Source organism: Diplotaxodon limnothrissa, linkage group LG20 (genome assembly GCF_057381915.1).
Source record: "Diplotaxodon limnothrissa isolate DT_005_m linkage group LG20, D_limnothrissa_male_GT1.1, whole genome shotgun sequence".
Classification (NCBI taxonomy): domain Eukaryota; kingdom Metazoa; phylum Chordata; class Actinopteri; order Cichliformes; family Cichlidae; genus Diplotaxodon; species Diplotaxodon limnothrissa.
This window is the reverse complement of record NC_140615.1, coordinates 7,396,523-7,416,960: the sequence shown is the minus strand read 5'-3', so window position 1 is coordinate 7,416,960 and position 20,438 is coordinate 7,396,523. Positions and strand designations below refer to the sequence as shown.

At 40.7% G+C, this 20,438-nt stretch overlaps 2 protein-coding genes across 2 annotated transcripts; one reads left to right on the top strand and one right to left on the bottom strand.

Moving 5' to 3' along the window:
- Positions 1 to 2,675: 2,675 nt before the first annotated feature.
- ttc34 (tetratricopeptide repeat domain 34) lies at positions 2,676 to 11,351 on the top strand. Its single transcript, XM_085344778.1, has 7 exons — positions 2,676 to 4,393; positions 4,560 to 4,782; positions 5,240 to 5,432; positions 7,107 to 7,273; positions 9,795 to 10,068; positions 10,243 to 10,457; positions 10,806 to 11,351. Exons 1-7 carry the CDS (start codon positions 2,676 to 2,678, stop codon positions 11,349 to 11,351), a joined length of 3,336 nt encoding a protein of 1,111 aa, XP_085200904.1.
- A 452-nt stretch (positions 11,352 to 11,803) lies between these two features.
- On the bottom strand, positions 11,804 to 18,779 carry LOC146610439 (5-aminolevulinate synthase, erythroid-specific, mitochondrial-like). The gene is made up of 10 exons (XM_085344011.1): positions 18,667 to 18,779; positions 17,326 to 17,680; positions 17,096 to 17,188; positions 16,735 to 16,957; positions 15,840 to 16,024; positions 15,553 to 15,732; positions 14,531 to 14,695; positions 13,144 to 13,412; positions 12,496 to 12,658; positions 11,804 to 12,225 (listed from the first exon to the last, which is right to left on the bottom strand). The coding sequence occupies exons 2-10, from the start codon at positions 17,657 to 17,659 to the stop codon at positions 12,062 to 12,064; spliced, it is 1,776 nt and encodes a 591-aa protein (XP_085200137.1). The 5' UTR covers positions 17,660 to 17,680; positions 18,667 to 18,779; the 3' UTR covers positions 11,804 to 12,061.
- Between the last annotated feature and the right edge of the window lie 1,659 nt (positions 18,780 to 20,438).

Here is a 20,438-nt window from a genome sequence, read left to right as displayed (position 1 = left end):
TTGTACTTATTTAACCAGGTGAAAAGATTTATTGAAGGTAGAAATGTGATTTTCACATCACACTTGGCCAAGTGGGCAGTAGAAACCGCAAGAAGTTGAACACAGCAGATATTTTAAGTGTCCAAAAAAAAGTTTGGACAGATGATAATGTTGAACACAGAGTAGGCACAATAAAGCAGTCATAAAGATCTTTGCAAAACAGGTCATTTCTTTAGTTTATGTATATATAAAGGCTTTGTAAATCCTCTTGACTACTGCCTTTTTATCAGTTTATATTTATCAATATAAACACAGAAAATCACTTTTTGGCATGGGGTGGCTTTAATTTTTTTTTTTTAATAAGAGGTTAAAGATGAAGTTAATTTAATTTTCCTTATGTCTTGATCTTTTTCTTTTATATCATGGGTAGGTGTTATATACGCTGTAGCTTCAACCTACACCTTTTCGATTTGTCATTTCTTCTTTTCTTTTAATCATTTCGTGTGCTATAAATGAACCGAATAAAGACAGTTAACCACCGGGAGCACCAGCTACAGCACAGTTTAGAGGCTAACTAAAGACGGATTTAGCATTTTTTTTTAATCTCTTAAAATGTCTGTAGGAAAATGAACGGCTCTTTGGAGGTATTTCCAAATGACATATTTCCCCCCTTTCGCACCGTTTTTCGTGCTCCCAGCAGCATATCTTTAAGCGCTAACGCCGAGTTAGCGTGAAGGAGCAGGAGATTTTTATCAACAATTTTACGCAGTGTCGCCAATAAGGAAGCTGCAGGCTTCCTACGTTTTCTGTGGTTTTCAAGTAAGCACGAGGGTTAATGGTTTCTATTGGCAACCGGACCCGGATTCTCAAAAACAACAGCTGGCGACGTAAACCGTCCCGTCCTGAGAAGAGACGCGACACAGCCTGGAGGAGTTTGTCGAGACAAAAAGGTTTTTGTGGTTTGTGTATGTGTGGTTTCTTATTATTATTATATAAATATATATTATGCTGTCTCAGTGCCACCTGTTACACACTTGAAAAAATTCCGCTGCAGCTTCTGTTTTGTGAGCGTTGACCTGGATAGCTATTGAATTACAAACATGGAGGACAGTTTTCTTTTGTCGGGACGTCTAATTCAAGACAATAAGTTGACGCTACCCGTGAAATAGAATTTTAAAGACATTTTTAAGTCTTGAGGGATTCAGTATACTGTTGTTGTCAAAAAAGCCGCAGTAACAGGTAGGTTAACAATGGCTCAATAAAAGCCACTGGTACAAATCCAGTCAAGTCGATTTTATTTTACCAGTTCCCTTTGCAGTAGATAAAGTCTTTCTTCTTTTGTCAATGGTAATCTTATTTTGTGTGTGCGTAAAATTTCACCAAACTAATATCAAGTCAGAACAATACAAATACATAGTTATAAATAATAGAAAACACTGTGCAAAAGTTTCAAGCCATTCCTTATGTCTTTAAATTTGGCATCCAAGTAACAAATTTAAGCAACATACTTACCTTCATACAAGACTTTTTTTTTCATTTTTCATTTTTACAGTGTTACTGAGGAATAGTTCTCCAGGCTTTCTGAAGGTCTTTCAAAGTTTTTTTCTTTTTGGATGTTGGCTACTTTTTCACACCTTTTCACTCCAGTTTTTGTACCTGATAATTTTCAGATAAATAAATTTTTTTTTTCGGTTATTTTGAACAACTTAACAATGCAATAAAAAGCATAAAAAGTCTTCTAACCCAAGAGTTGAACTAGTGTTGTGTCTACACATAACAGAAAAATTAGCAATTTTATCTTTTTTTTTTACTAGCAGCCTGTCATAAAACATAATGTGTTTTTCTTTAGTTAAATATATTTTTAAAAATACCAAAAATAAAACAATTGTATTTTTGCACCAACAATTGTGATTCTCAAAGATCTATTAGTTGATAAATGTTCCATACTGAGTAATCAGTATAACTCAGTATAACAATATCTTACCTAAAATCCTGAATAATCTGTACTTATGTGAAATATCCTGAATAAAAAACTCAGGAGTCCGCACTAGTAGTAGGAGAAAAGAAGAAGTGGCAGGTCTAAAAAGAATTACAGGAGATGAACAGTATCTTAAGAAAGAAGATAAGAATTAAGAAACAGGGGGGGCAGGGGGGGAATCCACCATAGATTTGTCACAGGAACTGAGAGATGGATCTGGCTTTTCAGTTCATATGATATTATTCATCAAAGCTTGATCAGAAATGGCTTTTGTGTATGGGAGGCTGTCGAGGGAAACTAGGAGAAAAGGCTGAGATATTGCAAATTACACAAGAACTGGACTGAAGATCAGAAGATCAATCCAAATTTCAAATCTTTTGGTTCAAATCTTTGTCAGTATGTGCAGAAGAGGTCTAGAGAGTACAACAATGAGTCTCTACAGCATTCTGTAAAGCATGATGGAGGCTCTGTCGTGGTTTGGTGCTGTATTTCAAATAATGGTGTTGGGGATCTTGTCGAAATTGATGGAATTATGAACTCTATGTTGAAGAGTAAAGGTGCTTGTTTATGCTTGTTTTTATTACTTCTTCTTCTTTTTCTTTTTTTACATTTCAACATGTGACAGATATATTTTATCCTCATTTCCTCCGTTAACCATTAGACTACAATGTTGTAATTGCTTTCAACAGCCATGAACAATCCCGCCATTTGAGCAATCATGACTGCTTTGGTTCGACCTGGAGTCAATATTTCAGAGATATGTAAGGAAGGAGACAAGTTCCTTCGGAGCGGTGAGCTGGAGAGAGCCACCTCCTTGTACATGTCTGCCTTCAGGACTCACGCCACCTCTGCGGTGTCCCACATGAGAAAACTGGATAAGTCCGGTCTGGATTTGGTGATCGCTACTCTAGAGGGCTGGCTTGACAGTCATGTGAAGAATCAGCCTGCAGAGGGTCTTAATAAAGGTCTTGCTGCTGTTTTCCTCTCCACACTCAGTCCCAACAATCTGTTAGCCACCATTTACAAAATGGAGTCTCTTCTTCAGAGTGACACGCATGCCTGTGAGGAGATTCTTGCTCGTTGCACTGCTATGCTTGAAGGGAAGCGGAACCTTCCTCCAGAGGGTTCAACTCATGTTTTGTTAGAGATAACTCGAGCCCTCGCCTGCTTGTTATCAGAATCTCACAGGTTAAAGGGACTAAAGATTTACCTCAAAGCTTACCGGAATAGCAAGTCTGAAACTGTCACACTGGTGAAGAGCAGACAAGCGGGATACTTACCCAAAATAGTGAAGGCCTTTGCAGAACAAATCATGCTCATACATCCCACTCTGGTAGTTGACAGCAAGTGGAGAGTGGGAACAAAGGACAATGACAAGCTTGAAGAAGAAACTTCTGCTACTGTTATTGAGTTTTTGCTGTCTATTTCACCTAGTAACAAAGAAGTACAGGAACTCAATGCAGCATATTTGTTTTTGATGGGCAGGTTTATGGACAGTGCAGAGGCATACTCTTCCCTCTTGCAGTATGCTCATGGCCAGAAAATACCAGAGAGTACTATAGAAAAATTGCTCCAAGAAACTCCTGAGAGGACAGCCAGACTCTTGACAAGCCGAGCAGCTGCTTGCTTTTCAGCAGGTGGAAAGATTGCAGAGGAGTGCTCAGATTTGGGGAAAGCATTTGAGACTCACCCAGCCACTGCCCGAATTTACTTCCAAAAGCTGTTCAAAGATCAGGGAACTGGGGTGGCAGCTTGCAACCATCTCCGTCAGCAGGCGGAGAGAGGCCTGTCTGATTACAGAGATCAGGTCCTTGTCCGGGCAGATCTGCGATCTACTGAAGGAGTTGAACTTCTGGACCCTGTTATCACTCAGTTACGGACCCTGTGCCATTTAGAACCTGGTGGGGGAGACAGAGAGTTGCGGGTCCGACTGGCTGATTGTCTTCTCCTCAGAGGAGAGCACAAAGAGGCCCTCTCTATCTGCAGCCAGCTAGCTGCCGCACAAGGTCAGCAGAGCTATCAAAGCACGGTCCACGTCCTTCGCGGATATGCACGATTGCTCTCTGATGACCAGAAGGGTGCATTAGAAGACTTTCAGGCTGTGATTGAACACAATGCCCCCCACCCATCCAGCTGTGTGCGAGCACTTTGTGGCAGGGGCCTCCTGCGAATGATGGGTGGCTTAAACTACCTGACTGCTTTAGACTATGTGACAGCCAGCAGGCTGCATGCTCACGAAACAGCATTTGCTGTGCGCTGCTTGGTACCCTGGAACTACCGTGGGCTGCTGTTTACTGTTCTGCTGGAGCAGGGACGATTCATGCTTGAAGGGTCTAGAGATCACAAACCCAAGTCCAGTTCTGGTGAAGACTCCCAACAGCACCAAAAGGAGGAACATATGCAGACCCTATCAAAGAGGGACAACCACAGATCAAGGTATGTTTGTTTTAGATATGGTTTACTGAGCAATGCTTTCTCAGAGAAAATATTTTGGCATGTCACAGCAGGAAAAGTCTACTTTATTGCATGGTATGGTCTTTGTTGTGTGTTTTCTCAGTGTGATTGTTGTCCCGTTGTGTTTTTTTTCTGCTTTGTACGTTAGGACTCCTGCTGGTGTCCATTCCCTTGCTCTGTTGCTGATGGAGCTCCAGCCCAGTGCCGATGGGCCTCAGATCTTGGCAGCAGATGCCTTGTACCAGCTTGGTCGGGTGGAGGAGGCTTACCGATTGCTGCTGTCCATCGGGCCCACCAATCCTCGGGCACCTATCTTGGCTCGCCTTGCTTTGCTGCAGCTGCACAGAGGCTTTCTTTATGACACCAATCAGGTATATAAGTTTGAGGTACCAATTTTTCATGTTTAAATGGATTCAGGATTTTTTGTTTCCTGTTTAGGAAACCTAATTTCACACTTGCTTATTTTGTAAAACATATATAAATAAAGCAGGAAGCTGAGTGAAAGCAGAGTGTAGTTCATTATTAGTAGTTTTGGGGAAACACCTTTGTTTATTTAACTAGTTTCCTTTGAATAATTTCTGGATGCACCTTCAAAGTAATTACATTCATGATATAAGGAGCTATGAGGGCTCAAATGTGAAAAAATCTTCAGCGATCAATTCACTTCTAAAATTACCTGATAAGCATCCAAATGTCTGATTTCAGTGTGCGGTAGCTACAGTTTTGTTTTGAAAAGTGTAGCTTTGAGTTTAAAAAAAATGTTAACAATGATTTTAACCACCGAATAGTCCTGATTTACTCTTCATGTCTGTCAATTTTTTCCTGTAGCTGCTGAAAAAGCTCATCTTGTGTGGTGATACCAGCTGCTTGCGCCCCCTGTTGGCAGTGGCACAACAGAAAGACAGAGCACTGCTGCAGGGACACTCCCACTCAGCTGCAAAACGCATTTTGGACCGAGCAAGCGAGGAATGTGCTGTCAGAGAGGCTGTGGCATATCTCTCCATTGCAATTATGGCCTCTGGTGAATAGAATCTGTTTGATGAGTTGTTGATATTTGGTACTGATCTGTTGCTAACTATTGATAGTATTAACATTGTTGGTTGTTGCATGCAGACTGGAGTAATGATTTGTGGAATTCAGCACAAAACCCAAGCTTTTTTTTAGATTTCACTTTAAAATGTCTTGCAGAACATAACACAAATTACAGATGATGATAGAATAATTACGCCCACAATGAAAATTTCATTTTTTAAAAAGTATTTCCAGATGCCGGTAAACAGAGAGACAACTTTTTGACACAGCTTTTCCAAACATCCTATTTTTATTTTGGATGATTAGTTGATTTTTACGGAGCCCCGCAAGGGACATGGGAGAAAAAAAAATTACGATGAACTTTTGCGATGTCTTTTACTTTGGACATAGAAACGAAATTATTCACAATAACTGCCAGAGTCAAATTATTAGCCTCCATGATGCTAACAGTTAGTTGGGCATCATTTTTGTGTAGTGTGTAGTCGTTTATTATAGTTTTCAACAAGTCTGAAATCAGGGCTTTTTACAAGCCAGTCAATAACATTCACTTTGGTCTCCTGGAATTAGTTCTTCACCTGGAGTCCCATATATTTTGGGTCGTTATCATGTCAGACAAAGTGATGACCCAGACCCAGTTTTGCTGCTGATTGGTTGAGGTGTTCTTTTAAAATCTTCACAAATCCATCTTAGTTTGTGATTCCTTCCACTGTGACGAGATTCCTATTTCAAGCCGCACTGAAGCATCCCCACAGCATATTACTCCCACCGCTGTGTTTTTCTCTGGGTACAGTGTTCGTTGGGTTATACAGCAGCGTCTCTTTGGCCAAAGAGCTCTAGTTTACAGGCAGCATATTCTTTCTGCAGGGTGTCTTTAGTATATTACAGTCTTATTTGAAAGTGTCTCTTGTGCAGTGGTGGAGTTTTTTTCTTGCAGTCTATTCCTGTGCAGGGCTGCAGTGACTGTCTTTTTTGAGACTACATTTCCCAACTTGGCTAAGTCATTCACAAGTGTCTTTACATATCTCTCTCAGTAGTTTTTTTTTCCAGAGTCATTGAAATCGTTTGCTTCCTACCTCTACCAGGCTTGTTCTGTATTGTGTGGCTCTCTTAGAATTTCTTAATGATGCTTATCACTCCAGTCCACTCCATCTCCTGCTTTATGCACATCAAGATTTTTTTTTCTCAAGCTAAACTGATTTTTGTGTTTTTGGCATGATGGTTTTTCAAGTGACAGCTCAAAGCCTTGCTGAAGTTTTTATACTGTTTGCCATTTTTACAAGCCTTGAGCATTACAATGTTAAACTACATTATATCACATCAGTGGTTTGGGCTTTGAGTTTTTAAGGGGGTTAATTATATTGACTGTGGTAATTCTTGTTTCTTTCTGAAATAATTCTGTTATTGTGTCCAAATAGAAATAATTTTAACTGAAATTTTAAATATCATTGGGAGAAATGAATGAACTGAGCATTATGTCCTCATCCGTAGGTAGATTAGCCATGCATTATTTAACCACACATCTTTTGTGGTTAAACATAAGACCTGAAACCAACTTCTACTGTGTGTATTTGAATCTATGATTTATTTTACACAAATATTGAAACTGACACTAAAATGAGATTACACATACATATAAAAACAGTCAATTCATTGTTTTTCTCAGGTGGCGAGGCAGCTGAATCACTACTAGAAAGAGCGAGGTGCTACGCTTTGCTGGGTCAGCGAAAAACAGCCATATTTGACTTCAGTGCCATTCTGAAGGAGCATCCGAAACACGTGCATGCCCTCTGTGGAAGAGGTTTCACATATCTCATGCTGAATCAACAAAAGGTTTTTTTTTTCCTCTAGTCTTATCTATCATTGAAACTCGATACTATTGCCCTTTTTGTTCAGGTGGTTACAGCTAAGTGCTTGAGTGATATGTTGCTTGTGAAACAGCTGTAGCGTAAAACAACCTGAGATTCCTTACTATTAAGTCAAACTAAATTATTGTACAATTATTAAATAAAATGTTCTCCTCTGGGCTTTCCTGATAACAGGAATTTAAGCATTCGAATAATTTAAGCAACAATCATAGCTTTAAAACATACAGGGAGTGCAGAATTATTAGGCAAGTTGTATTTTTGAGGAATAATTTTATTATTGAACAACAACCATGTTCTCAATGAACCCAAAAAACTCATTAATATCAAAGCTGAATGTTTTTGGAAGTAGTTTTTAGTTTGTTTTTAGTTTTAGCTATTTTAGGGGGATATCTGTGTGTGCAGGTGACTATTACTGTGCATAATTATTAGGCAACTTAACAAAAAACAAATATATACCCATTTCAATTATTTATTTTTACCAGTGACACCAATATAACATCTCCACATTCACAAATATACATTTCTGACATTCAAAAACAAAACAAAAACAAATCAGCGACCAATATAGCCACCTTTCTTTGCAAGGACACTCAAAAGCCTGCCATCCATGGATTCTGTCAGTGTTTTGATCTGTTCACCATCAACATTGCGTGCAGCAGCAACCACAGCCTCCCAGACACTGTTCAGAGAGGTGTACTGTTTTCCCTCCTTGTAAATCTCACATTTGATGATGGACCACAGGTTCTCAATGGGGTTCAGATCAGGTGAACAAGGTGGCCATGTCATTAGTTTTTCTTCTTTTATACCCTTTCTTGCCAGCCACGCTGTGGAGTACTTGGACGCGTGTGATGGAGCATTGTCCTGCATGAAAATCATGTTTTTCTTGAAGGATGCAGACTTCTTCCTGTACCACTGCTTGAAGAAGGTGTCTTCCAGAAACTGGCAGTAGGACTGGGAGTTGAGCTTGACTCCATCCTCAACCCGAAAGGGCCCCACAAGCTCATCTTTGATGATACCAGCCCAAACCAGTACTCCACCTCCACCTTGCTGGCATCTGAGTTGGACTGGAGCTCTCTGCCCTTTACCAATCCAGCCACGGGCCCATCCATCTGGCCCATCAAGACTCACTCTCATTTCATCAGTCCATAAAACCTTAGAAAAACCAGTCTTGAGATATTTCTTGGCCCAGTCTTGACGTTTCAGCTTGTGTGTCTTGTTCAGTGGTGGTCGTCTTTCAGCCTTTCTTACCTTGGCCATGTCTCTGAGTATTGCACACCTTGTGCTTTTGGGCACTCCAGTGATGTTGCAGCTCTGAAATATGGCCAAACTGGTGGCAAGTGGCATCTTGGCAGCTGCACGCTTGACTTTTCTCAGTTCATGGGCAGTTATTTTGCGCCTTGGTTTTTCCACACGCTTCTTGCGACCCTGTTGACTATTTTGAATGAAACGCTTGAATGTTCGATGATGAAGTCCAGACGCTTTTCTTTGCAAGCTCCTTTGACTACGATGACCTGGATGACTGAGAACCTTCACAGACATTTCGATGATCACGCTTCAGAAGCTTTGCAATTTTGAGACTGCTGCATCCCTCTGCAAGATATCTCAGTATTTTTGACTTTTCTGAGCCTGTCAAGTCCTTCTTTTGACCCATTTTGCCAAAGGAAAGGACGTTGCCTAATAATTATGCACACCTGATATAGGGTGTTGATGTCATTAGACCACACCCCTTCTCATTACAGAGATGCACATCACCTAATATGCTTAATTGGTAGTAGGCTTTCGAGCCTATACAGCTTGGAGTAAGACAACATGCATGAAGAGGATGATGTGGACAAAATACTCATTTGCGTAATAATTCTGCACTCCCTGTACAATTATATAATGGGATAAAGCCTCACCACATATGTTTTTTTTCTTCTGGTGGACCTGAGAAATGTCTCTTAAAAGACATTTTCAGTATTTATTTTCAGTAATTGCAGAAAATGAACCCAGGACCTGACTAAATGTAACAGTGGTAGCTAGTTTAAAGCCCTTTTGGTGTAGCCTGGAGAGCGTATATCATATTACTCTTACACCTTGCCTCCTTGATATTAAAGTGTTAATTTATCAGTCTGTGTTTAGAGAAATTGCTTCAGTTTTATAATATTGTAATAATAAAATCACTTTCGGTGAAATGCCCCACAGGGACCCTAATGTTGAATTAAGAATAAAAATTAATGCCAAGGTTTCCAAGGCTACTTTCTCTCTTCGTATCATTGAGCCTTTAACCTAATTTGAGTTTTCCCCTAAACATAAAGCGACACCTTGTGGCTTTCTGGGGAAATCTGTTTGAAAAAGGGGTGCCACAGAATTGTGATCTTTATAAATATACCAGTCTTATGCTAACACTTATTAACATGGTCTAGAAAAATTATGAAAAGTATGATATGCATGTTGGACTGCATGTTGAAATAAAGTATAACATTTGAACTCTGTTCTCCCTCTAGGAATGTACTCATGATATCCTGGCAGCACTTCAGATAAATGCTGACATAGTGACCAAAGACATTCTTTCACTCAAGGACAGGGCACAGAAGCTGGTCTGTGATTGGCTGCATCAGTTCTGTCGTACCAATCTGTCAGATATTGTGGCCACTCATGGTGTTCCCTGCCATGAAGAGCAGCTTAGAGAGGCTTTCATAATTGGTGGAGCTTTGATGAGGGCTGACTGTAGAAACCCCAGATGGCATCTGCTCTATGTGGACATCCTTTTGGCAAAAGGTGAGATTGTGGGGGAAATTTTCTGAGCCGGATCCTTGCTAGGATTGGAAATCATCTGCCTAGCAGCTTATGGCTTAGGCTGTGTGACGTTTCCAATTTGACAAAAAGCACTATTGCACCTGTCATCCCCTGTTCTCAGTAATCCATACTTCTGTTATGGTCCACCTGCTCCAGGTGAGGTCAAATCAGCAGGCGTGCATCTGTGCCAGATATTTGGCCAGGAGCCAAGAGATGCAGTGGCCCAGGCTCGGGTGGGTGTGGTGGATGCCTGGCAGAAGAAGTACTGCAGCGCAGCTCGCAGGCTCAGCAAACTGGCTGAGAAGGATTCATCCTATTTTGACTTCTTGCTGGCTCTCATCCCATTTAATCAGCGGAAATGCATGGCACAGGTAAGTGTACAGGAAACCCAGATTTAGTACCAGATGAGCAGATCTGCCAAAGTTGTTTGTTCTGGCTTTGTCAGCGTTATTTTTCATCAAAAAAAAAAAAATGTTTATGTCAGGATATTTCCATGATATTACAAAAACCCCATGTCATTTCTCTCTATTGAACCAATGGGTGTTATAGTTGTATGTATATATTCTATGTATGTATTTTCATTTATGGTAAAATACAGTACAAACATGTGGCGGGTCCACCATCTCACAATGACTATCTTAGATGCCTAAATTAGATGGCAAAGTCAATAATGTGAATCTGATACATATCTACTCTAAACTACATGTACACTGGGACAGGAAGCAGCTCAGGAGGCCAACAGTGTGTCATCATGTGGTCAGTGGAAGCAGGCGCTCACCCTCCTGACTGTGGCAGTACAATCAGGGGGCAGTCAGAGAATGGAGTATCTTCACCAGCGGGCTGTGTGCCTGGCACAGCTGGGCTTACATGAGCGGGCTATATCTGATCTGGACAGAGTTATACAGAAACACGATGGACCTGACTACAGCTGTTCAGACCACCCTCAAGTCCGGGTGGAGGATTTGTGCTTGCGAGGTCGCAGCCTGGTGCTCTGCTCCAAAGAAGGGCCAGCTCTGGAGGACTTCATCCGGGCCCTGGAGCTCAACAGAGAACAGGCCATCAAGTGTGTGGAGGCTGGGCTAGGAAAACTGCCTCTGGCTGAGTGCTTCCTGCGGGGGGCGCTGCAGCATTATGGGGAGCAACATCTCAGTAAGGCTTGGACCTTGATTGAATGTGGCCTCCTTTTGGACAGTGAGAACACAGAGCTCCGCAGACTGAGGGCAAAAGTCAAACGAGAAGTGGCCAATCCTTGCAACGTGAACTAGTGTTGACTGTGAACTGGACACAGAATCTCCAGTGGAGCCGCAAAAGCTCCAATCAGGTCAATGTCCTACCTCAAAATTAGAAACAAAGAAAAGAAAAACCTAATCCCAATCATTTTGTTATGCTCAGCTTCCTAAATTTCATGGGATGTTTGGTGCTTCCAGAGCACCCATTGCTACTGTTCATATTATTCCCTCAAAGTTCAGTTTAAACTTACAGGATTAACATCAGTGTCTTTACGATTACATCAAAGCAAAAATATTTATTATAAGAGGAGTAAGTGAATTAATATTTAACACCACAAACACTTATGACATAAAACATTAGCAATGTAATTAATATGATAATCACAAAAAACAATAACTATGCTATCATAATGTATAAGCAAAATCATTCAGCGTTCAATGCTGTCACACCTAGATAAGTGATATAAGAAAGTGCCAAGTGTGCAGGTTTTATGCTTTTCAAATGAAGACAAATCTTTAATCATATCCATGGTGGCAAACACAATTTAGCACTCAGAAGTACATGTGATTATAAATACTGAAATTTAGTTCACACTGCTGCCATTGGAGAATAATTAAACATAATGTCAAAACACAAGTAGTTTTCACTGTGCCTCTACTACGACTTTTTGCATTGTATGATGTATATAGCATTAGATTTATGCATATACTGCTCATGTAGCTGAGATGAAACATTCACTGTGGTATTATGCATACACAGTAATGTATTGTGGTTCCATATTGCCAAAGTAGGACTTCTCCCACTCACTCATGAGGTCAAAGTGCAGTGGGCGGTCACAGAAGGTGCAGGAAGCGGTCGCCGGGCCATTGAGCAGAAGACCTGCTTCCTGCCAAACATCCACCAGTTTCCCTGTGAATGATAAAAGTGTTTGTAAGAATAAACAGTTAAATGTTGATATTTATTTTCTTTTAAAATGTTTAAAAGTTCTGGTCTGATTATTCTAGCACGTGCCATTTTTTAAGCTCCCCATAGAGCACGGTCATTTAGGGGAGCAGGTCAATGTCAAGAGAGCCACAATGTCTTGTGGGAAAACATTTGCACTGACCATTATCCCCATATTTTGCCAGATATTTAGCAGAACACCTCTGACCTAATTACAGCAAGTGGCCTCACACTCACCCACAAAGTACTCCATCATTTTGGGGTTGTGATGAGGAGATGGAGCCAGTCTCAGCAGCTCCTCACCACGAGGCACTGTGGGGTAGTTGATGGCCTGTACGTAGATGTTGTGCCTCTCCAGAAGGATGTCACACACCTTGGTGTTCAGCTCAGCGTTGCCCACCTGGAAAATAAATCATAAAAGATGGCACGTGTCATTTAGGAGAAACTTTTATTCTGCACAGTTAGGTAGTGCATACATGGATGAATCGTTTTACTCAGCCTGTAGAGTCTAGATTAGATCTCTGGAATAATTATGGGCTGCTTAATTGGTTAGTTCTACTCAAAATTTCAATCTGTTAAAAATAATAAAAAATTCTAAACTAATTAAATAAACTGGTATGCAGTTGTTCAAGCCTATTATACAATTTTAAGACTCAGTTTACTTAATTGTTTACTTATTTGTGCAATTTAATCACGATTAAAGACTATAACTAAGTCTGTGTTACCCTCCCGACTTCATCTGACCTACGTTGTACTTTCTAGGTTTATAAAATGAATAAGTATTATAATATATATAATAAGGAAAATCAGGTTTAACTAACAAGTGATACTGAAATAGCGGTGGCTGTAATCCAGTGTCCATTTAGCTGTGCTAAATCTTTTTACCCGAATGGGGATGATGTGGCTGGGGCAGTTGACCACCGGTAGGCCTTTATCCATGAGCAGCTGCCTCATGTGTTTGACATTCCTCTGGTGGGCTCTGCGGAGCGCCTGCCCCTCTTCACTCTTCAAGACCCGCACAGACTCCAGCGCTCCGGCCAGGACCATCGGGGGAAGGGCCGTTGTGAAGATGAAGCCGGCTGCGTAGGAGCGCACTGTGTCCACCAGGGCAGCGCTGCTGGCGATGTAGCCTCCCACACAGCCAAAGGCTTTACCTGAAATAGTAACAAATGACAGATTCTATGTAAAGTGGTGGGGAGAGCATTTATTAAGTGTAAATAAAAATGACATACTTTTTTTTTTCTTACATTGCCATTTTGTATAACTTTATTATTTCTACATTAATACATTTCACAGGTGTAAATTTTTTTTAAGTTATTTACATTTTTATTGTAAAAATATGATTATTGTGACATCAATATATAAACATTGAAAAAAGCAGAATGCATAAAAAATTTACACAAAATGTATTAAGTCTGAATCAAATGAATTTTAATATTTCTAACACACCAGCTAAAACACTCCCAAGTCAATTTGTATCAGTTTCTTAGTTAAGTTTCATCATTATTTTTTTCATTTACTGTCATGTGAACTGTTGTAACCAGACTTTGAAAAAGTCTGATGTTGTAATCCAGGATTAATTCACAAGGATTTCTACCAAAAGCCTTGCATCAAGTTTGACACCACGCAGTCTGCCTGTGGACAGTTTTATCAGAACAGCCAGAGAGGGAGTAGAACTGACGCTCAGCTGATAAAACCTCTGCTTCCTGTGATGAGAGCTCACTTCTCTCCTGACCTTATTGAACCAACAGGGGCGCAGTATCATGCCTGTTAAAAGTTATTGCTCCTTTGTTGGCAATGCGACAGTGACAGTTACTGCAGCAGAGGCTGTAAATGGGAGTTGGGCCAGTAGCAGAGCCTGTGAGAGTTTGAAGCTGTTTACCTTGTCCCGCTTAATAATAATAATAATGGATTGCATTTATATAGTGCTTTTCGGGACCCCTCAAAGCACTTTACAATACCACTATTCATTCACTCTCACATTCATACACTGGTGAATGAAAGCTACAGTTGTAGCCACAGCTGCCCTGGGGCAGACTGACAGAGGCGAGGATGCCATATCGCACCATCAGCCCCTCTGGCCATCACCAGTAGGCAGTAGGTGAAGTGTCTTGCCCAAGGACACAACGACCGAGACTGTCTGAGCTGGGGCTCGAGCCGGCAACCTCCCGATTACAAGACGAACACCCAACTCTTGAGCCACGATCGCCCCTGAGCTTATGCTCAAGATGAAAGGACAAAACTGCTGGTGTGAGAGAAGTGGATAACTCACCTAAGGTTCCAGAAACAATGTCAATCTTGTGCATAATGTTGTCTCTCTCGCCCACTCCAGCTCCGTGGGCTCCGTACAGGCCCACGGCATGAACCTCATCAACAAATGTCAGCGCTCCGTAACGATGGGCTACATCGCACAGCTCTTCCAGAGGACATATGGCACCTGAAAAATTAGAACGGTGTTTAGGTGAACAACAGGGTATAAGAGTAGCAAGTATTTAAGATCTAAAACAGGTGACATACTGAAGGAAAAAGCACAACTTTTCCAATAGCTGATCCTTGATCTGGTGTTTTCATGATGGAGGTGGAGAACATGTCAGCCCAAATGATGCTAAATTTGATTGAAAACTGGTGAATCTCAAGGCCATGGTTTATGACTTACCAGTATGTAATCTTCAGAGTCATAAAACCATTCAGTGACTAGTGCACTGTAGATGGGGGAGTTTTCATTGATAAAGAGGTCACTCCCTTTTGGAGAAAAATGTTTAAGCAAAGACTAATTAATCACTCACAGCAACTTTACGAAAAAGAGACACCGGATCCCTCAACTGTAGAGGGTCAAAGGATGGGTGTTTTTCCTTTAATTTGTCAACCACCGCATCCAAAATGTGTGATTAAGAAGTATGTGGTGAGTTATTCTCACAGATTTTGGAAACAAATATTTAAATCATAAAAGAACACATAAAAGAATTTAAAAAACATGATTAATATCAGTTTTTGCTTTTAAAAGTATGATCAGCTCGTGCTTTATGGAGCTGTCACTGGTGTAATATGCTGAAAAAACTGAGCTGAGAACAATACAATACTCTTTATCAAATATCATTTTAAACTTATACTGGTGATAATTGTTGAACTTTTTAAAGGAGGTGCATCCAACATCTGCTTAGAAGGGAACTCCTTCAAGGTATTATAATTCCAGCTGATGACCCCCTGAAGCAGCTTGAGAGAAAGAGATAATGGAAAAATAAGAGTCTTGTTTCCAAAAGTGCTTTTTCAAACGTTTGACTTCGTGGTTCTCACCGTCCATTGAGTGCACAGTCTCAAACGCCACTATTTTTGGTGTCGTAGGGTCTGAGCGTTGGAGCAGTTCCTCCAGGTGTCGACTGTCATTGTGGCGGAAGATGAAACGCTTGGCTCCGCTGTTCCTGATGCCCTGAATCATGGATGCGTGGTTCCCAGCATCGGAGTAGATCTCGCACCCTGTACAAAACAGTGAATAGATCATTAAACAAATAAAAAACAACTGCTAACTGCTAAATAACTAATAAATAGTTAACATTGATTTTAATGTTGAGGTAATTATTTACCTGGCAGCATCTTAGCCAGAGTGAAGAGGGTGGAGTCATTTGCCACAAAGCAGGAGGAGAAGACCAACGCTGCATCTTTCTGGTGTAGCTCGGCAAGCTCCTTCTCCAGAGACACATGGAAGTTGCTGGTGCCTGAAATGTTCCTCGTCCCACCAGCTCCTGCACCATGCTTGTCCAGAGCATCTCTGTGGACATCCACAACAAAAAGGTACAACATCAAGCCCAGATACAAAACAATGAAACCAGCTCCCTGTTTCGACTTGCGAGACAGACACACTCTCTGTTTTTAAGAGTAGGGTTGAAATGTTCCTTTTTGATAAAGTTTATAGTCCGGGGTGGATCACACTCTCTGTGTGTTTACACACCACTTTGCATTCAGTCTTTAGTTATTATTAATCTCTGTCTCTCTTCTACAGCCGGTCTTCTGCCCCTCACCATTTACCAGTCATTGCAAATGGAAATCTCGGAGTCTGATTCTGCTGGCAGTTTCTTCCTGTTAAAATGGAGTTTTTCTTTCCCACTGTTGCCAAATGCTTGCTCAAAGGGAGCCTTCTGATTGTTGGGGTTTTCTCTCTATAACCATACCTTAAAATAGATAAATAAAACTGCATTAAACTGAAGTGAATCGCATATCTTCTACACTGTGCCCAGTATGCTTATGTTTTTCCGTCAAATTCTCGAGTCCTTTGAGTTTATTTGGTTTCACTTCTTGCAAGAATGATGCAATTTAAACATAAGATTACCCAAGCCAGTCTACAGCTTTGTATCGCCATAAGGATAATTAATTACTCAAATCCAAACAGTATCTGCAAATATGTGGTCCAAAACCAAGTAGTGCATAGATTAAAATTTTGAGCCGCTGAAAAGTAATATGATATTTGCTGGGTCCTGTTACCTGATGGCGCTGAAGACCCGTGGGTGCCGACTCATTCCTAGATAGTCATTGCTGCACCAGACGGACACCTGGGAGCCTTCCCGCCCAGAAATGGAGTAATCCTCAGCAAACGGGAAGACCTCAGCACTCCTGTTCACTGTCTTGAAGACTCTGTATGTGTGGTCCTTCTTTTTCACAGCAATCTTCTCCATGAAGAACTGATCATAGTCATAGCTGGGGCCAGCTGTGGAAAGAATAGTTTTGACTGGGCTTCAGTTACTCTACAGCATCCAATAGACAGCTTTTTATTGCTGAATATTTACCACAGAATATTACAATGAAATGCCTGGAGGGGTAAAGCCCTTTTATTTGTATAACATACCCATGTTGTCTTTGAGGAGGTGGGTAACACTGTTGGGTTGAGCTGAAGTTGGGCACGCAGAATCCTTTACACCTTTCAGAGAAGCCATCAAACCTGTCAGAGAGGAGTGTGATTGTGTCAAATTTATAAATATTTTGTCCCCTATTTTTGTAATTCGTCAGATTTTCTTCTATTAAAGCTCAAATTCTGCTACTCTGATGACAGCATCGCTGCAGGTACTTAATTCCTACCACTTTCTTGAACATCCTCCTGTACTTCAGGGCTGGCTCGGACCATTCCAATCTGGGAGCTGACAAAAGGGCATCCCTTTGATACGGACACAGCCACCTGAGTAGCAGTTTGAGCAAAGAGCCTCCTTTGTTCAGCTGTGGGAAGCTGTTGATCCTGGGGTTTGGGGGCCGAGACGTTCAGCTTGGCTTCCAGAGAGCCCGGGCCGCTCACGGTGATCTGACGAGCGATGAGGGGGCAGTGATTCGCAAGAGACAGCAAGGCGGCTCCGGTTCTCCTTAAAGCCGGCTTTGGAGCCAACTTGAGGAAGGGGCAGTGATGGAGGAAGGCAGCCATGATACTGAAGCTGTTCTTACTCTGGGTTAAGACAGAAGATGGGACAGAAGATTTTGCCTTACGTGGGTGAAGATTATAAATTACATAGCATAGAGTCTCTGTGATACAACCCAGATTTATTTATTTAATTACTTTAGGTAAAAATAGCCTGTTTTAGTCAAATACACTATATGGTAATTCCCTAACTCCCTTCACAAATGATCTAAAGCTCATGCCTTAGCTTAACATGCAAAAATGCAAAAAATGCAAAAATGCAAAATGATGTTAACTGGTAATGGCAACTTGACTGGTAATGGCTCAGCTTAGAAAGCAGTAGGTGCCTCCTCCTGGGTGCGGCATGGAGCAGCCGCTTATCTTAACTCTGCAGGCACGTAAGAGCTACTTACTTGCATCATCAGCTGAGTCTGATTACCATGGAAGCTTTCAAATAATCCGATAAAACAGACGTTTCTTTTTGGTTAATGGCCATTATTTCCTGAGTCCGAAAAGTTTTTCAGACTCAGGAAAAATACTCACTAAAGCACACTCTACCACACAAATGTACTGATGTATATTGTAATTTGCTGGTGAGCACCTGTATGTGTAGTTTAGTTGGCTACCGGAACAGGTTCTATGATTTCCCACATTATTTTTGTAGTCAGCAGAAATAGTGTGGGAAGCAGTTGTTGTGAAGTCTGGGTTTTCTCTTGAAGTCTGATGTTATCTTTAACTGCTACTTCCATTTAAACCACAAAAGTAGGTCAAATTATTTTTTCACCTTATGATTGTTTGGTTAATTACTTTAAATACATTTAAATACTGACGCACAAAGCAACAAGAAGAAGAAGGCAGCTAACCAACAAAAAATGAATACATCCTCATTTATTAATTAATGATGGAGTATCCACACCAGATGTTTTTATCTCAGTTAAGAATATTTAAATCAAGCATATACAATTACAACAAAAATAAAATAAAAACAATGACTATAATTGATCAGAGCAGGGTTAATAATGAAGAAAACTCACCTGTTGACCTGCACTGAGGACGAACTTCCAAACAGCAAATAGGCAGAGGGTCAGTAAGTGTCAACAGTTACTGGTCAGATGTTGAGGCGCATTATGCAATCAGCTCAGTTCCCACCCATCAGAGGTGTCTGCGGATCTCAGCTTTGGGGGGGCCACAAAAGGGTGTTGTTTGTGTTTGTGGGAGGTGCAAAGACACTGATAGGGTTCCTATCGGCACACGCTGTGTTGTGGCACGCGCTGCTACTTAAAATAATGGTGAGAACAAGTTTGTGGTAACAATCTCAATATCTTCATGTTCCACAGCTTGTGAATATGAGATCTATTACACCACAACAAAGAGTGCACGAAGATGCCGCAGATGATGAGCCTAAATTATCAGATGACATGATGTCATGTTCAAGTCACACTGCAATTTTCTACCAATATAGAAAGCAATGCCATCTCCTATAATAAACCACACTATCAGGTTCTTTTGGCTCTTTGTGTTTTACTTTAACAGAGAAATGAGGACATTGTATGATTAACGTTTCTTTATGAATGTTCATAACACATACAGTTTTATAGGTTTTTTAAAAAAAAAAACATAGCAAAAGCTGTCTCTGTGATACTGTAATGTACTCACACAGAAACAGTTTATACAGTAGAGCACAGTACAGAACAGATGAAGGTTAGAGAAAATAAATGTTCACAAATTATTTGCTCTACTTGCAAATGTATTGCATTTTCCTTTAAATACTTGTATTTTGGGGTGTTTATACTCTGGGCGCTAGTGTTATTATCTCCATTGTGACTATAAAGAGACTTTACAGAACACAAATAAAAACAATGGTTTGGCTATAGGAAAGGTTTTGGTGTATTTAAGGCTTTGGAAATATTATAATTTTGGCTGATTGCATTAAAAGTGTGTTAAGGGCTACCTAGAGCATAAACAGCACAAATAATTGTGGCATTTCTTACTTTACAACGGCACTGCACTGCCACTTAAAAGGTTTATTTAAAAACATAATTGGAGCATTCAATTCATACTGATTATAGTCGTAAACTGTTGAATGAGATGACCCAAATGGAGACTCTGTAGACAGACTGTAAACACAGACGGTAATAAACCTGAAATGGGGACAAAGTGATGAAAGGAACTAATAAGCTCTCATACTAACAGCAAATTCAACTAAGAAACAAAGGTTCAAAATAATAAGGAAATATAAGATGAAAAAGTAAAGACTAAACAAACTAAGAACCACATAGAGAATATTTCATAATAAACAACAATATAGAGTCCATTAACTGCTGACAGCTTCTTGTAGATATCCAAAGTCTCAGTAAACACCTCCATCAATGCCTCATCAGGCAAGTTGTCATTAGAAAAAATGTTTAAACTAAACTAACAATTACTAACTAAGCAGATTTCCTCTGTAATTTCATGTGAGTTTAGTTAGTTTTTGTTTTCCAATTTTTTAGTTAACTAACTGTTTTTCAGATTTAGTTTTAAGTTTAGTTTTAGTTAAGATGGTCCCAACCATCTCAACCTTGCCTCTCGAACTTTCTCTCCAAACCGCTCAACCTGAGCTGTCCCATCTTACTCATCTCGTGGCTCAAGAGTTGGGAGTTCGCCTTGAAATCGGAAGGTTGCCGGTTCGAGCCCCGGCTTGGACAGTCTCGGTCGTTGTGTCCTTGGGCAAGACACCTCACCCGTTGCCTACTGGTGGTGGTCAGAGGGCCCGGTGGCGCCAGTGTCCGGCAGCCTCGCCTCTGTCAGTGCGCCCCAGGGTGGC

Bases quoted from the DNA above. Each gene is read 5' to 3' on its own strand.
- LOC146610439 (XM_085344011.1), bottom strand. From the start codon at position 17,659: ATGGCTGCCTTCCTCCATCACTGCCCCTTCCTCAAGTTGGCTCCAAAG. The intron at 16,025-16,734 runs GTAACAGGACCC...GGATGTCCACAG, and splicing joins CGGGTCTTCAGCGCCATCAG to AGATGCTCTGGACAAGCATG. The intron at 14,696-15,552 runs GTGAGAACCACG...CTAATTTTTCAG, and splicing joins GACTGTGCACTCAATGGACG to GTGCCATATGTCCTCTGGAA.
- ttc34 (XM_085344778.1), top strand. From the start codon at position 2,676: ATGACTGCTTTGGTTCGACCTGGAGTCAATATTTCAGAGATATGTAAG. The intron at 4,783-5,239 runs GTATATAAGTTT...TTTTTCCTGTAG, and splicing joins TTCTTTATGACACCAATCAG to CTGCTGAAAAAGCTCATCTT. The intron at 10,069-10,242 runs GTGAGATTGTGG...CACCTGCTCCAG, and splicing joins GGACATCCTTTTGGCAAAAG to GTGAGGTCAAATCAGCAGGC.